Below are 17,856 nucleotides of genomic sequence, written 5' to 3'. Positions count from 1 at the left end.
GGTTGTTAACATTTGTAGGAGCAATACAGTTGCAACATTGCATCTAGAAATACTACTAATGAATTGGAATATAGAACACAAAATACCATTTAAAATGTTAATTACTTACAAAAGGATTCAGGACAGATAAATCGTACTCTGTAATCTTCACAGCTGCCATTTCTTTGCTCTGCGTTGATACAGGTAAATCCAGTTGAAATGCTACACCTGTTGAATGTAAATGGAATGATTGGTTAGTGCAGTTCACAAAACTATTCGTATTTGAGAAATAGGCCTGAGTGTTCCAGGTCCCCAAAACTAGAACAGAATTGGAGGGAAGATCCAAAAATGGTGCAGGCACTCATATTCCAGGTAATTACAGACCAGTGAGCCTGACGTCAGTGGTGGGAAAGTTGCTCGAGAAGGTACCAAGGGATAAGATCTATTTATATTTAGAAAAGAATGGGCTTATCAGTGATAGACAACATGGTTATTTGTGGGGCAGATCGTGCCTTACCATTTAATAGAGTTATTTGAAGAAGTGACCAAGTTGATAGATGAAGGAAGGGCTGTTAATGTCCTATACATGGACTTTAGTAAAGTGTTTGATAAGGTTTCCTATGATAAACTAACGGAGAAAGTGAAGTCACATGGTGTGCAGGGTGTTCTAGCTAGGTGGATAAAGAACTGGTTGAGTAACAGGAGACAGAGAGTAGTAGTTAAAGGGAGTTTCTTGAAATGGAGGAAGGTGACCAATGGTGTTCCACAGGGGTCAGTGCTGGGGCCACTGTTGTTTGTGATATACGTAAATGACCTGGAAGAGGGCACTATCGGTACGATCAGCAAGTTTGTTGATGACAAAAAGATTGGTGGATAGCAGAAAGCACAAGGGACTGTCAAAGAATACAGGAGAATATAGATAGACTGGTGAGTTGAGCGGAGAAGTGGCAGATGGCGTTCATTCCAGGCAAATGTGAGGTGATGAATTTTGGGAATTCTAATTCTAGACCGAATTATACAGTAAACAGAAGAGCCTTGGGAAAAGTTGATGAGCAGAGAGATCTGGGAGTTCAGGTTTATTGTACCATGAAGGTTGTTGCACAAGTGGATAGAGTGGTCAAGAAGGCATATGGCATGCTTACCTTCATCGGATGGGCTATTGAGTATAAGACCTGGCAGGTCATGTTAAAATTGTCCATGACAATGGTTTGGCCGCACTTAGAATACGGTGTACAGTTCTGGTCACCACATTGCCAAAAGGATGTGGACGCTTTGGAGAGGGTGCAGAAAAGGTTTACAAGGATGTTGCCTGGTATGAAAGGTGCTAGGTATGAAGAAAGGTTGAATAGGTTAGGTTTGTTTTCATTAGGAAAAAGGAGATTGAGGGGGACCTAATTGAGGTTTATAAAATCATGAAGGGTATAGACAGGGTAGATAGAGATAAGGTTTTTCCCAGGGTGAAGGATTCAATAACAAGAGGTCACACTTTCGAGGTGAGAGGTAAAAAGTTTAAAGGGGATACATGCGGCAAGTACTTTACACAGAGGGTGGTGGGTATCTGGAATGTGTTGCCAGCAGAGATGGTAGAGGCAGGCACGGTAGATTCATTTAAGATGCGTCTGGACGGATGCATGAATTGGTGGGGAGCAGAGGGATACTGATGCTTAGGAAGTGGGCGACAGATTTAGACAGTAGACTTGGATCGGCTCGGGTTTGGAGGGCCGAAGGGCCTGTTCCTAGGCTGTAAATTTTCTATGCTCTTTGTATCAATTTCAAGATGCCATTCCTGTCACTGGCTGCTGTTAAGAATGAGATGGAGAAAAATTGGGGTATGGAATTCTCTCTCTACCAAACTGAGGCTATTTAAAAACTCATTAGCAACTTGTTATTTTTTACTGCTCACATTTGTTTTAAGGCAGGGCACACCAGTTCCTGGCAAAAAGATCATCTGAAGGCAGAAGGACCACACAAGGTTGGATAGTACAACCATGTAAGAGGGTCAGTTAGTCAGAAGGAAACTTAGCATTTGATAAGGTGTGCTATGACACCGCTTAGGCACAGGATAATTGGGTTATCAGTGCCTGGACATTGATTGGAACGATTAAAATCTTAACATCACTGATTACAAGAGAAGTAATTCATGTGTCGCTGGACATCGGAGTGCATCTGGGAAAATTAACAAACAGTAAATTTCACAACTAATCTTGGAGGAACTGGTTTGGACGAGGTTCACAACACAGAATCAGATAAGTTAATTGTTGTTTTAAGTATGTCCAAGAGAAAGGCTGTATTAGTGAGTACAGTGGGTTCTTTCTTGATTATATGTTTTTGGAGATAAGTCTCTTAATTAAACTTAAAATATAAGCCACAGCTATTAATTTAACCTGGTGCGGTATTTTACAGAGGAATAAGACGGTGTTCTTTTCTGGTTCTGTAGATTGTGAAGGAGCAAAAATGGTCTTTGCAGTGATATGTACTTCTTGTCAGATGTGGGAGTTTAAAGAGAGTTTAAGGGTTACTGTGGATTATACTTGCCATAAATGCTGTTGGATGCGAATCTTATCAGATCGAGTGAATCGGTTGGAGAGACAGATAGAAGCGATGAGGAATTTGTAACAGCAACAGTATGTGATGTATGGCAGTTATAGGAAGGGGGGAAAAGTCTCAGATACAGTCACATAGATGGGTTAACTCCAGGAAGGGTTAACTCCTTGGGCAGGAGTCTTTTGTGGATATATCCATTTCAAATAGGTATGGTGTTTTGGAAAATGTAGGGGGTGATGGATTCTCAGGGGAACGTAGCACGAACAGCCAAGTTTCTGGTACTGAGACTGGCTCTAATGCAATGAGGGGTACGTCGGTTTCCAAGAGATCAATTGTGTTAGGGGATTCTGGAATCCGAGGTATAGACAGACGTTTCTGTGTGTTGTTTGCCTGGTGCCAGGATCAAGGATGTCTCAGAGAGGGTGCAGAATGTTCTCATGGGGGAGAGGGGCCAGCAGGAGGTTATTGTCCACATTGGAACCAACAATATAGGATGGGAAAAGGTTGAGATTCTGAAGGGAGATTACAGAGAGTTGGACAAAAATTTAAACAGGAGGTCCTCAAGGGTAGTAATATCTGGATTACTCCCAGTGCTACGAACTAGTGAGGGCAGGAATAGGAGGATAGAGCAGACAAATGCATGGCTGAGGAGCTGGTGTTTGGGAGAAGGATTCACATTTTTGGATCATTGGAATCTCTTTTGGGGTAGAGGTGACCTGTACAAGAAGGACGGATCGCACCTAAATTGGAAGGGGACTAATATACTGGCAGGGAGATTTGCTAGAGCTGCTCGGGAGGATTTAAACTAGTAAGTTGGGGGGGAGGGGGGACCCAGTGAGATAGTGAGGAAAGAGATCAATCTGAGACTGGTACAGTTGAGAACAGAAGTGAGTCAAACAGTCAGGGCAGGCAGGGACAAGGTAGGACTAATAAATTAAACTGCATTTATTTCAATGCAAGGGGCCTAACAGGGAAGGCAGATGAACTCAGGGCATGGTTAGGAACATTGGAGTGGGATATCATAGCAATTACAGAAACATGGCTCAGGGATGGGCAGGAATGGCAGCGTAATGTTCCAGGATACAAATCTACAGGAAGGATAGAAAGGGAGGCAAGAGAGGAAGGGGAGTGGCATTTTTGATAAGGGATAGCATTACAGCTGTACTGAGGGAGGATATTCCCAGAAATACATCCAGGGAAGTTATTTGGGTGGAACTGAGAAATAAGAAAGGGATGATCACCTTATTGGTATTGTATTATAGACCCCCTAATAGTCAGAGGGAAATTGAGAAACAAACTTGTAAGGAGGTCTCAGTTATCTGTAAGAATAATAGAGTAGTTATGACAGGGGATTTTAACTTTCCAAACATCGATTGGGACTGCCATAGTGTTAAAGGTTCAGATGGAGAGGAATTTCTATAAGTGTATACAAGAAAAGTTTCTGATTCTGTATGTGGATGTACCTAATAGAGAAGGTGCAAAGTTTGAACCACTCTTGGGAAATAAGGCAGGGCAGGTGACTGAGGTGTCAGTGGGGAAGCACTGTGGGGCCAGCGACCATAATTCTATTCATTTTAAAAACAGTGATGGAAAAGGATAGACCAGATCTAAAAGTTGAAGTTCTAAATTGGAGAAAGGCCAATTTTGACGGTATTAGGCAAGAACTTTCGAAAGCTGATTGGAGGCAGATATTCGCAGGAAAAGGAACAGATGGCAAATGGGAAGCCTTCAGAAATGAGATAATAAGAATCCAGAGAAAGTATATTCCTGTCAGGGTGAAAGGAAAGGCTGGTAGGTATAGGGAATGCTGGATGACTAAAGAAATTGAGGGTTTGGTAAAGAAAAAGAAGGAAGCATATGTCAGGTATAGACAGGATCGATCAGGTGAATCCTTAGAAGAGTATAAAGAAAGTAGGAGTATACTTAAGAGGGAAATCAGGAGGGCAAAACGGGGACATGAGATAGCTTTGGCAAATAGAATTAAGGAGAATCCAAAGGGTTTTTACAAATATATTAAGTACAAAAGGATAACTAGGGAGAGAATAGGGCCTCTCAAAGATCAGCAAGGCGGCCTTTGTGTGGAGCCACAGAAAATGGGGGAGATACTAAATGAATATTTTGCATCATTATTTATTGTGGAAAAGGATATGGAGGATATAGACTGTAGGGAAATAGATGGTGACATCTTGCAAAATGTCCAGATTACAGAGGAGGAAGTGCTGGATGTCTTGAAATGATTAAAGGTGGATAAATCCCCAGGACCTGATCAGGTGTACCCGAGAACTCTGTGGGAAGCTAGAGAAGTGATTGCTGGGTCTCTTGCTGAGATATTTGCATCATCAATAGTCACAGGTGAGGTGTTGGAAAACTGGAGGTTGGCTAACGTGGTGCCACTGTTTAAGAAGGGCGGTAAAGACGGAACTATAGGCCGGTGAGCCTGACCTCAGTGGTGGGCAAGTTGTTGGAGGGAATCCTGAGGGACAGGATGTACATGTATTTGGAAAGCCAAGGACTGATTAGGGATAGTCAACATGGCTTTGTGCGTGGGAAATCATGTCTCACAAACTTGATTGAGTTTTTTGAAGAAGTAACAAAGATGATTGATGAGGGCAGAGCAGTAGATGTAATCTATATGGACTTGAGTAAGGTGTTCAACAAGGCTCCCCATGGGAGACTGATTAACAAGGTTAGAGCTCATGGAATACAGGGAGAACTAGTCAATTGGATACAGAACTGGCTCAAAGGTAGAAGACAGAGGGTGGTGGTGGAGGGTTGTTTTTCAGACTGGAAGCCTGTGACCAGGGGAGTGCCACAAGAATCGGTGCTGGGCCCTCTACTTTTTGTCATTTACATAAATGATTTGGAGGAGAACATAAAAGATATAGTTAGTAAGTTTGCAGATGACACCAAAATTGGAGGTGTAGTGGACAGCGAAGAGGGTTACCTCAGATTACAACAGGATCTGGACCAGATGGGCCAATGGGCTGAGAAGTGGCAGATGGAGTTTAATTCAGATAAGTGCAAGGTGCTGCGTTTTGGGAAAGCAAATCTTAGCAGGACTTATACACATAATGGTAAGGTCCTAGGGAGTGTTTCTGAACAAAGAGACCTTGGAGTGCAGGTTCATAGCTCTTTGAAAGTGGAGTCGCAGGTAGATAGGATAGTGAAGATGGTGTTTGATATGCTTTTCTTTATTGGTCAGAGTATTGAGTCTAGGAGTTGGGAGTTCATGTTACGGCTGTACAGGACACTGTTGGAATATTGCATGCAATTCTGGTCTCCTTCCTATCGGAAAGATGTTGTGAAACTTGAAAGGGTTCAGAAAAGACTTACAAGGATGTTGCCAGGGTTGGAGGATTTGTGCTATAGCGAGAAGCTGAACAGGCTGGGGCTGTTTTCCCTGGAGTTTCGGAGGCTGAGGGGTGACCTTATAGAGGTTTACAAAATTATGAGGGACATGGATAGGATAAATAGACAAAGTCTTTTCCCTGGGGTCGGGGAGTCCAGAACTAGAGGGCATAGGTTTTGGGTGAGAGGGGAAAGATATAAAAGAGACCTATGGGGCAACTTTTTCACGCAGAGAGTGGTACGTGTATGGAATGAGCTGCCAGAGGATGTGGTAGAGGCTGGTACAATTGCAATATTTAAGAGGCATTTGGATGGGTATATGAATAGGAAGGGTTTGGAGGGATATGGGCCGGGTGCTGGCAGGTGGGACTAGATTGGGGTTGGGATATCTGGTCGGCATGGCGAGTTTGGACTGAAGGGTCTGTTTCCATGCTGTACATCTCTATGACTCTAAGTGGGTAAGGTTGCCAAAGACCAGCTCAGAAGGAAGACTCGAGTCTACATTGGGCTCAGAATATCAGAATATGCACCCAGAAGCAATGATGGGAAACACCTTTTGCAGGAAAAGTAGAACTTCAGGAATTAGGCAGGCAGAAGGAAAAAGGCACAGGAACTTAAGAGCAACTACTGCTGAAGACAGAATTACCTGGATGTAGTGGAGTGTGAACAAAAACTGTGACTCTCCAAGCAGATAGTCACAGAGGTTGTTGCTCTCATCACTAAAGGTCTCGCTGTCACCCTGCCAGTGAGCTGAACTTCTTTGTTTGTGAAGCCTTATTTGAATCAGCTCAGAGGCAGCACATCAATATATGTCATGGACCACGGATACCAGAGAGGATATCACTAAGGGAAACGGCTGCACAGCTAATTAATGACTGGCACGGCCTTGGAGGGAGAAAGTGCATTGAGTTTTCCCTAATCACTATATTGCCCCAGATGCATGACATCATCCACAGCACCCATGTGTCCCTTAAATGACCCAGTGACCAACCCATGAGATCTAACAACAGGGGGTTCTTTTGCTCCATTCAATGTGTCTGTAACCATGAGTTTCTTCCATGTGTGCACTCACTTCCCAGGCAGCTCTCTCAGCTCCTTCATCTTCCAACAATCCAAGTTAACTCAGATTCTCACAGAGGAGGACAGTCTTTGGAATGGTCTGTCTCAAGAGACATGGAAGCATAATCTTTGAATAATTTGAGAAAGTGAATATGTTATTGTTAAACAATGGAGTTATTGGCGTAGGAAGGAACATAGAATTGATGGACTGGGTGGTCTGTTCCTAATTTGAATGTTCATATATTTAACACTAACTGTGTGTGTAGATGGATCCTAGTGCACAAGGGATATACCTTGAAGAGGTGGCGACTATCTGCTCTATCGTGGCACTAAACAGAGCCGCAGAGGCGTTTCAGATTTGCCCGTACTGAGGAATGGAGTTCTGAAAGGACGGAGGTAGAAACCTGGAAAATATAGGCCAGTCAGCCTAACATCTATCATAGGTAAGGTCCTAGAACCTATTATTAAGGATGTTATGGCAGTATACCTAGAAAATCACAATTTGTTCATAGTGCCAACATGGCTTTCTGAAAACAAAATCATGTTTAATGAACTTATTTGAATGCCTTAACAGTGTACATTCAAGATCATTTAGAGAGTGGGCAACAAATGCCAGCTCACAAAATCAAGAAAAATCAATCAAATCTCTGAACACGAGAACACTCACTTCTTTTGAATAGGTGTGTCCTACCGCAGCACTCCCAACTTTCCAAGACTTTGAAGCCTACCTTCCTGTACCATGACTCAAGCCTTGCACTGACCCTCCCTGTTTTCCTCTTTCTACATTTAGAACATAGAACATAGAATGTTACAGCATAGTACAGGTCCCTCGGCCCTCAATATTGCGCCGAACTGTGAATTTAATCTGATGCCGATCGAACCTGCACCGTTCCATCATTATCCATATGTACGTCCAATGCCCATTTAAATGCCCTTAGCATTGGCGCATCTACTACTGTTGCAGGCAGACCATTCCACGCCTCTACTACTCTCTGAGTAAAGAAACTAGTCCTGATATCTGTCCTAAATCTATCACCCCCAATTTAACACCCTTGTGTTAGCCTTCACCATCCAAGGAATAAGCCTCTCACTGTCCACCCTATCTAACCCTCTGATTATCTTATACTTCTTAATTAAGTCACCTCTTAACCTTCTTCTCTTCAACAAAACCAGCCTTGGTTCCCTCAGCCTTTCCTTGTAAGACCTTCCTTCTATACCAGGCAATAGCCTAGCAAATCTCCTCTGAACCCTTTCCAAAGCTTCCACATCCTTCCTATAATGCCGTGACCAGAACTGTGCGACATTGGTGAGACATGTCACCAAGGATAATCCAGAAATGCTACTTTTCAGATCCTAATTTTTAAACTTCTTCCTTTATTCCAGAAAATAGAATCATCTGTTGTTAGTTTGAAACACTACAGTGGGAATAGTTACTGTTGAATGTTGTCTTCAGAGTTTGATGCTGGGATTCCTGATATTGTCTCCACTTCACAGGCTGTTGGTGTACTGCAGATCTGATCAGGATATTCTTTCTGGAGATTCTGCAGAACTTCAAAATCTCCTCTCCCTGATGGATCATCATGATCAAACCACTGGGTCACACAACTGCCTGATTAAAAGGAACACACAAAAAAAATCATACTGTGTAAAACAATTTTACGTTTTAGAATCAAAATCACGGCTCAGTAATTCAATAGAAAACGTACAGAATTTGTTTCAATTTATGACCGGTTGAGATTAATTATTTAATTAATCAGCACAAGAAACCTTCTGTCCCATTATTTGCATGCCAGCTTTATAAATGAGCTTTCTAATTTTATTCCACTCTCCAGATCTATCCTCATAGCCCTACGAAACTTTCCATCTCAATTGCAAAACCAAAACTTCTTCCATCACCCTGCATTTACAGATCATATCTCAAGCTTTGTGGAAATTCATCTGCAGCCTGCCCTAAATCCAAATTTTTTTACTAGCTTCCTTTTCCCTGTCTGCTTTCTCAAGACCCCTTAATATTGACTTAGTTTATTAAAATTCGCTGTTTTAAAATTTGCTATATAAATTTACATTGCCGTATTTGACAAATGCAAAGGTTTCTGTCCCAGCTATTGGTAATTTGAGATTTCTCGCAAGTCTACAGGTAAAACTGACCTCCCCCTTCACTTAGAGCATAGGTTACAAAACAGTGCTGCACAGTACAAGTCCTTTAGCCCTCGATGTTGTGCTGATCTCTTATCCTACTCTAAGATCAGACTAATCGACCATGCCCTTCATTGTAACATCATCTATGTGCCTCTCCACGAGTCGCTTAAATGTCCCCAATAAATCTGAGTCCACTACCGCCGCTGGCATTGTATTCCACTCATCCATCATACTCTGTGTAAAGAACCTACCTCTGACATCTCCCTGAAAACCTCCTCCAATCACCTTAAAATTATACTCCCACAAGATCGCCATTTCCACCCTGGGAAAAAGTCTCTGGCTATTCATTCAAGCTAAGCTCCTCATCATCTTGTACAACTCTATCAGGTCAACTCTCATCCTTCTTCACTCCAGTGAGAAAAGACCTAACTCCCTCAACGTTTCTTTATAAAACAAGCCCTCCGGTCCAGACATCATCCTGGTATATCACCTCTGCACCCTCTCTAAAGCTTCCACATCCTTCCTAGAATAAGGCGACCAGAACTGAACAGAATATTCCAAGTGTGGTCTAACTCAGGCTCTACAGAGCTGCAGCATAACCTTGCAACTTTTAAACTCAATCCCCCTGATAATGAAAGGCAACACACCATATACTTTCTTGACAACCCGATCAACTTGGGTGGCAACTTTGAGGGATCTATGGTCATGGACCCCAAGATCCCTCTGTTCCACCACACTACCAAGAATCCTGTTTAACCCACTACTCTGCATTCAAATTCAACCTTCCAAAGCGAATAACCTCACACTAGTCCATGTTGAACTCCATCTGCCACTTACCTGTGCAGCTCTGCATCCTGTCAATTAGGAGAAAGTGAAAACTGCAGATGCTGAAGATCAGAGCTTAAAAATGTGTTGCTGGAAAAGCGCAGCAGGTCAGGCAGCATGAAAGGAGCAGGAGAATTGACGTTTCGGGCATGAAGACGGTGCTGAGAAGGACTGAAGAAGGGCTCATGCCCGAAACGTCGATTCTCCTGCTCCTTGGATGCTGCCTGGCCTGCTGCACTTTTCCAGCAACACATTCTCAGCTCAGGTCAAAGGTAGGGAGGAGGGACTTGGGGGAGGGGCGTTGGGAATGCGATGGAGAAACCGACTGACTCCCACAGCTACCTAGATTACACCTCCTCCCACCCTGCCCCCTGTAAAAACGCCATCCCATATTCCCAATTCTTTCACTTCTGCCACATCTGCTCCCAGGAGGACCAATTCCAATACCGAACAACCCAGATGGCCTCCTTCTTCAAAGACCGTAATTTCCCCTCAGATGTGGTTGACGATGCTTTCCACCGCATCTCCTCCACTTCCCGCTCCTCCGCCCTTGAGCCCCGCCCCTCCAATTGCTACCAGGACAGAACCCCACTGGTCCTCACCTGCCACGCCACCAACCTCCAGATACATCGTATCATCCTTCGTCATTTCCGCAACCTCCAAACAGACCCCACTACCAAGGATATATTTCCCTCCCCTCCCCTATCAGCGTTCTGGAAAGGCCACTCCCTCCGCGACTCCCTCGTCAGGTGCACACCCCCCACCAACCCAACCTCCACTCCCTGCACCTTCCCCTGCAACCGCAAGAAATGCAAAACTTGCGCCCACACCTTCTCCCTCACTTCCCTCCAAGGCCCCAAGGGATCCTTCCCTATCCATCACAAATTCACCTGCACCTCCACACACATCATTTACTGCATCCGCTGCACCCGATTGTGGCCTCCTATACATTGGGGAGACAGGCCACCTACTTGCAGAACGTTTCAGAGAACACCTCTGGGACACCCGGACCAAGCAACCAAACCCCCCCGTGGCTGAACACTTTCACTCCCCCTCCCACTCTGCCAAGGACATGCAAGTTCTTGGCCTCCTCCATCACCAGACCATGGCAACACGACGCCTAGAGGAAGAGCGCCTCATCTTCCGCCTCGGAACCCTCCAACCACAAGGGATGAATGCAGATTTCTCCAGCTTCTTCATTTCCCCTCCCCCCACCTTTCCTCAGTCCCAACCCTTGGACTCAGCACCGCCTTCTTGATCTGCAATCTTCTTCCCGACCTCTTCGCCCCTACCCCCTCTCCAGCCTATCACCCTCACCTTAACCTCCTTCCACCTATCGCATTCCCAATGCCCCTCCCCCCTATCTTTTATCTTTGCCTGCTTGGCACAGCCTCTTTATTCCTGAAGAAGGGCTTATGCCTGAAACGTCGATTCTCCTGCTGCTTTGATGCTGCCTGACCTGCTGCACTTTTCCAGCAACACATTTTTAAGCTCTGCATCCTGTCAATGTCCTATTGCAACCTCCAACAGCCCTCCACACTATCCACAACTCCACCAACGTTCGTGTCATTGGCAAATTTACTAACCCATTCTTCCACTTGTTCATCCAAGTCATTTATAAAAATTATGAAGAGCTGAGGTCCCAGAACCGATTCCTGTGGAACACTACTGGTCACGGATCTCCAGGCTGAATACTTTCCATTTACCACCACGGTCTGTCTTCTATGGGCCAGGCAATTCTGTATCCAGACAGCCAGACTTCCCTGTATCCCATACTTACTTACTTTCTGAATGAGCTTATTGTGGGGAATCTTATCAAATGCCTTACCACATCCACTGCACTACATTCATCAATGTATTTTGTCATGTCCTGAAAGAATTCAATAAGGTTTGTGAGGCATGACCTGTCCCTCACAAAGCCATACTAATTAACTGTAATCAAACTATGGTTTTCTGCATAATTTTTAGCACATCCTTCTCCTTATCATCAACCTGTCCAAGCAGGTTGAAGCAAGCTTAATGACAATTCATAGAAACATAGGACCAAAAGTAGGCTATTCGGCCTTCTGTGCCTGCTCTGCCATTCATTCTGATCATGGCTGATCATTCCAACTCAGTACTGTGTTCCCACTTTCTCCCTATACTCTTTGAGCCTTTAGCCCTACGAACTATATTTAACCCCTTCTTGAAAATATTCAATGTTTTAGCCTCAACTGCTTTCTATGGCAAAGGATTCCACAGGTTCATCACTCTTCGAGTGAAGAAATTTCTCATCTAATCTTAGTCTGAAATTGAGGTAAAAACAATGACTGCAGATGCTGGAAACCAGATTCTGGATTAGTGGCGCTGGAAGAGCACAGCAGTTCAGGCAGCATCCAAGGAGTTTCGAAATTGACGTTTCAGGCAAAAGCCCTTCATCAGGAATAAAGGCAGTGAGCCTGAAGCATGGAGAGATAAGCTAGAGGAGGGTAGGGGTGGGGAGAAAGTAGCATAGAGTATAATGGGTGAGTGGGGGAAGGGATGAAGGTGATAGGTCAGGGAGGAGAGGATGGGGTGGATAGGTGGAAAAGGAGATAGGCAGGTAGGACAAGTCCGGACAAGTCATGGGGACAGTGCTGAGCTGGAAGTTTAGAACTAGGGTGAGGTGGGGGAAAGGGGAAATGAGGAAACTGTTGAAGTCCACATTGATGCCCTGGGGTTGAAGTGTTCTCTATAGCCAGAATATCCTTCCTCAGATAATGAGACTAAAACTGCACACAATACCCCAGATGTGGTCTCACTAATTTCAGCAAGACATCCCTGCTCCTCTGGAATCCTCTCACTGTTTAGGCATACAATATATCTTCTTCATCATCTGCTGCACCTATATGCTGACTTTTAGTGACACCCAGGCCTCATTTCACTTCGCCATTTCCAGATCTATTGCCGTTCAGATCACCATTTAAAACATTCTATTGAAGCGTTCAGGAATCTCAATGGGAGTTTCCCATCTCTGTTTTCATCTTTACAAAGATTCTGTATACAGTCCAAGCAGTTTTAATACCTTTCTGTAGCAGAGCTTCCAGATTCGTACACAGTATTTAAAAAAATGGCCTAACCAAAGTACTGTATAAATTCTCTATTACTTCTTACACCTTGTACTGTATTCACAAATTTTAAAATAGTGTCTTTTCCCAACACATGGTACCATTGAAAAGACCATCAGCAGAGGATAATGCTGTATAAAATCAAGCTGAGATTTTAAGTTAATGTTCAGAAACAGGAAATCTGGAAGACTGAATGCCAAAATATTCAGCCAATGAACTCAGGGCAATCACCCAGTTATTAATCTCAATGCAAAGCTACTTGCACAACATTCTACAGAAGACAGTTATCATTTTTAAAATTTAACAAAGACTCGACTTTTACTTGCTGCTGGGACTAGATATGAATGTGGTTGAGTGAAGATGGTATTGTTGCCCAGCGTGCTGGTTTGATGTGCCTATTCTATCTTTGAGAGGAGGCAGGATGAGGATATCAGGACTACTTGACCGCAGGCAATGGGGGTCACTGAAAGAACAAAGAACAACGCAGCACAGGAAGAGGCCCTTCAGCCCTCTAAGCCAGCGCCAATATATTTTGCCCTTCCACACTAAAACTTTCTTTACTTCCAGGATCCATATCCCTCTAACCCTTTCCTATTCATGTATTTGTGCAGGTGCTTCATGAATACAGCTATTGTGTCTACTTCTACCATCTCCTCTGGCTGTACATTCCAGGCACTCACCACCTTTTGTGGGGAAAACTTGCCTCGCACATTTCTTTTAAAACATGCCCCCCACTGCACCTTGAACCTATGTCCCCTATAATTGACCCTTCCACCCAGGGAAAAGCCACATGCTTTCCACTCTATCCATGCCATTCACAATCTTACAACCCTCTAGCAGGTCATCCCTTAACCTCCTGCATTCCAGTGAAAACAGACCCAGTCTATCCAACCTTTCTTCATAGCTAAAATCCCCCACACCGACATCCTGTAAACTTTTTCTGTACCCTCTCCAAAGCATCCACATTCTTCTTGTAGTGTGGCGACCAGAACTGTACTCAATATTCCAACTAAAGTTCTATAAAGTTGCAGCATAACTTGCCAATCCTTATACTCAATGCCTCTTCTAATGAAAGCAAAAATGTGTAAGCCTTTTTTATTACCTTATCTGCCTGCGCTTCGGTAATCTGTGGATCTGCACATCCAGTTTCCTCTGCATATTAACACTGCTCAAGGTTCTGCCATTCACTGTATAATTTCAACTTACACTTGACCTTCCAAAGTGCATCACTTCACATTTGTCCGGATTAAACTCCGTCTGCCATTTTTCTGTTTGTGCTTCCAACTGATCTATATCCTGCTGTATTCTGACAATCCTCCTCACTATCTGCAACTCCACCAATCTTTGCATCATCTACAAACTTATTAATTAGATCAGCCACATTTTGCTCCAAATCATTTATGTAGTTAGCTGCATGGAGGAAGACTGCCTGCCAGAGAGAGACAGTGGGCCAGCAGAACTCCAGGTGGGTTAGAGGCCCTTGCTGTCCTCTACAAATGAAAGAAAGAACCTGGTATGTCCTGGGGTCAGGAGGATGGTGACCGGGGATGGGAAGGTGAGTTGATTGTGCTTCTTTCTGAAGAAAATTACACTGGCGAGAGAAAGGAAAATCTGGGAACTGTAGATCAGTAATCTGTGGTTACTTGAGAAGATTGTGAGGGATAAAATATGCATTCATTTACAAAGGCAGAGTTTGATTAGGAACAGTCAGCATAGCTTTGTGCATGGGAGATCATGCCTCACAAATTTGTTAGGGTTTTTTGATGAAGTGACCAGGAAGGTTGATGAGGGCAGGGCGGTAGACGCAGTCTATATGGATTTCAGTAAGGCCTTTGATAAGGTTCCACATGGTAGGGTGCTCTGGAAGGTTAGATCGTGTGGAATGCATGGGAGCTGGCAAATTGGATACACAATTAACTTGATGGTAGGAATCAGAGGGTAATAATGGAAAGATGCTTGTCAGACTGGAGGGCTAAGACTAGTGGAGTCCCTCAGGGGTCGGTGCTGGGCCCATTACTGTTTGTTATCTATATCAATGACTTGGATGAGAATGTACAAATTAGTAAATTTGCAGATGACACTAAATTAAGTGGTATTGTGGACAGTGAGTAAGGATGTTATTAAACTAGAAAGAGTGCATAAGAAATTTACAAGGATGTTGTCAGGACTCAACTGTCTGAGTTATAGGGAGAGGTTGGACAAGCTAGAACATTTTTTCTTTCGCGCATAGGAGACGGAGGGGGAATCTTGTACAAGTGTATAAGGTCATGTGAGGCATGGATACGGTGAATGCATTCAGTCGTTTTCCCAGGGTTGGGGAATCGAGGACTAGAGGGGAAAATATAAAAGGGAATTTGAGGGGCAAGTTTTTATCCAGAGGGTGGCACGCATATGGAATGAGCTGAGTCGAGAGTGTAGTGCTAGAAAAGCACACCCGGTCAGACAGCATTGGAGAATCAGGAGAATCGATACTTCGGGCATAAGCCCTTCATTGAGAACTTGGGCTTATGCCCGAAATGTCAATTTTCCTGCTGCTCGGATGCTGCCTGACCTGCTGTGCTTTTCCAGCACCACACTCTCGACTCTGATCTCCAGCATCTGCAGTCCTCACTTTCTCCAAACGAAATGAGCTGCCAGTAGAATTGGTTAAGGCAGTACATTAACAATATTTAAGAGGCATTTGGATAAATGCATGGATAGGAGAAGTTTAGATTAGATTACTTACAGTGTGGAAATAGGCCCTTCAGCCCAACAAGTCCACACCGAAGAGCAACGCACCCAGAACCATTCCCCTACATTTACCCCTTCACCTAACTCTACGGGCAATATAGCATGGTCAACTCACCTAACCTGCACATTTTTGGACTGTGGGAGGAAACCAGAGCACCCGGAGTAAACCCACGCAGACACGGGGAGAATGTGCAAACTCCACACACAGACAGTTGGCCGAGGTGGAAATTGAATCCAGGTCTCTGGTGCTGTGAGGCAGCAGTGCTACCCACTGTGCCACCGTGCTGCCCATAAGGATATTTAGAAGGATATGGGCCAAGTAGAGGGAAATGGGGTTAGCGTGGATGGACGTTTTGGTCAGCATGGAACAGTTTGGGCCAAAAGCCTGTCTTCATGTTGTAGGACTCTCTGAGTCTATGACTCTATGACTGCTCACCACAAAGTGTGGTTGTTTGACCCATGTTTCAATCTGGAGGAAATGCCTATTGGAAAATTTCTGACTCTGATACACATCTGTCCATTTTTGTTTCTGCTTAAATACATCAATGAACACTTGACCAGAATGGTCCAGAAAGTTGCAGAGTTTCTGCTAGTGTAGATCTTTTGTGACAGGTCAAGAAAATAGATTGAGCCCCAGTTATGTCTGCTGGCCTGAACAATCCTCCACATAAAAAGGACTGAATGGAATAGGGATCTGTAGACTGAGAAGTTTCTTGTCCTCACCTGGAAAATGCTATGGCAACTGGAGAAAAGAGCCTAAGAAGGGATGTGTCTACTTTGGCATCTCAATCTGGATGACAGGCATATTGAACAGTAAAAGTTCACATTATCCCTTTTGCATTGACTGCAATAGGCAGATGACCTTCGGTGCAGCACTCCCCCCCCCCCTCCCCACCGATGAGGACTACCACCTTCTGAGTCCACTGGCCTCTTGTTTCATTTGTCCTTACTGATTTTTCATCAGTCCTCATGGGTTAGGCTGCCATCAGGTTTGGGACTCAGATGTTATGCTGTGCTCCCTTTGACTATACTGTCTTCATTCTGAGGATGCTGTACCTTGGCCTCTGCTTTATCTGACACTTGGCTGTCCAAACAAACTCTTTTATTTATACACACTGTATATTACACCTCTCTAGTTCAGGTTATTCCACCTTCTTTTCAAAGTCATAATTGGTTTTTGCCTGAAACATCGATTCACCTGCTCCTCGGATGCTGCCTGACTTGCTGTGCTTTTCCAGCAGCACACTCTCGACTCTGATCTCCAGCATCTGCACTCCTCACTTCTGCCTGTATAACTGCTTATGCTCTTCTATCATCTCTACATAGCAGGTCATATGCTATTATATGATGGCCTCTGATGGCACTCAATGATGTCAGTCTGTTGGAGCAAGTTCTATAGCAGACCTGATTTTCTTTTAATTTCGGGGGGGGGGGGGGTGTATAAAATTAAAACAATCAGAAGCTGCTATTTGTCCTGCGTATACCAAACTCAGCTAGAGACAAAAAAATTCTGCTGGAATCCAAGGGAGGAGGCTGGAAGAACACAGCAAGCCAGGCAGCATCAGGAGGTGGAGAAGTCAATGCTTTGGTTGAATCCTGAAGAAGGGTTGTACTCAAAACACTAACTTCTCTACCTCCTAATGCTGCCTGGCTTGCTGTGTTCTTCCAGCCTCCTGCTTGTCTGCTTGCACCAAAGCCTGTCTTCAAAGCACAGGGGATACAAATACAGTGAAGCTAGAGGCCTGGTACCCATGAGGGAGCAGGGGGAGCCCCTCCTCCTGCAGGAGAGGAACTCCTGGAGAGAAGGCACCTCTCTACTTACCCTCAGCTCCCATTCCTCCTCTTCCCACACTTTCCCCAGCCCCAAATCATTATAGTTTACCCCTTTCTGAAAGGCAGACTACCATATCGATTTACAAAGTATTACAGGTCTGCACTGGAGTCGTCACTGGACCCAATGACCTTGAACATGTGATCTGCTGACATTTGTGAATCAGGTGTGTTGTCCAGGAGGAGGTATTTGACATTTTGGCATTGCAAGGATAGCTCCCTGTGATCTCGCACAAATGTCCACATTGTGCAGCCCATAGTTGTTTCTACAGAGTACAGTCTCCTGCAGCGTTGATTCTCAGTCATGTTCAGAAAT

General features: G+C 44.2%; 1 protein-coding gene across 1 annotated transcript in view; it reads right to left on the bottom strand.

Moving 5' to 3' along the window:
• Nucleotides 1-17,856, bottom strand: part of LOC140487258 (uncharacterized) — a 190,306-nt gene that overhangs the window by 15,920 nt on the left and 156,530 nt on the right. The window contains exons 38-39 of the mRNA XM_072586884.1: nt 8,365-8,535; nt 110-207 (exon numbers count right to left, since the gene is read on the bottom strand). Coding sequence (XP_072442985.1) covers nt 110-207; nt 8,365-8,535 — 269 coding nt within the window. The remainder of the gene's footprint in view (nt 1-109; nt 208-8,364; nt 8,536-17,856) is intronic.

Source organism: Chiloscyllium punctatum, chromosome 16 (assembly GCF_047496795.1).
Source record: "Chiloscyllium punctatum isolate Juve2018m chromosome 16, sChiPun1.3, whole genome shotgun sequence".
Classification (NCBI taxonomy): Eukaryota; Metazoa; Chordata; class Chondrichthyes; order Orectolobiformes; family Hemiscylliidae; genus Chiloscyllium; species Chiloscyllium punctatum.
This window is presented reverse-complemented; position numbering and strand designations above follow the sequence as displayed.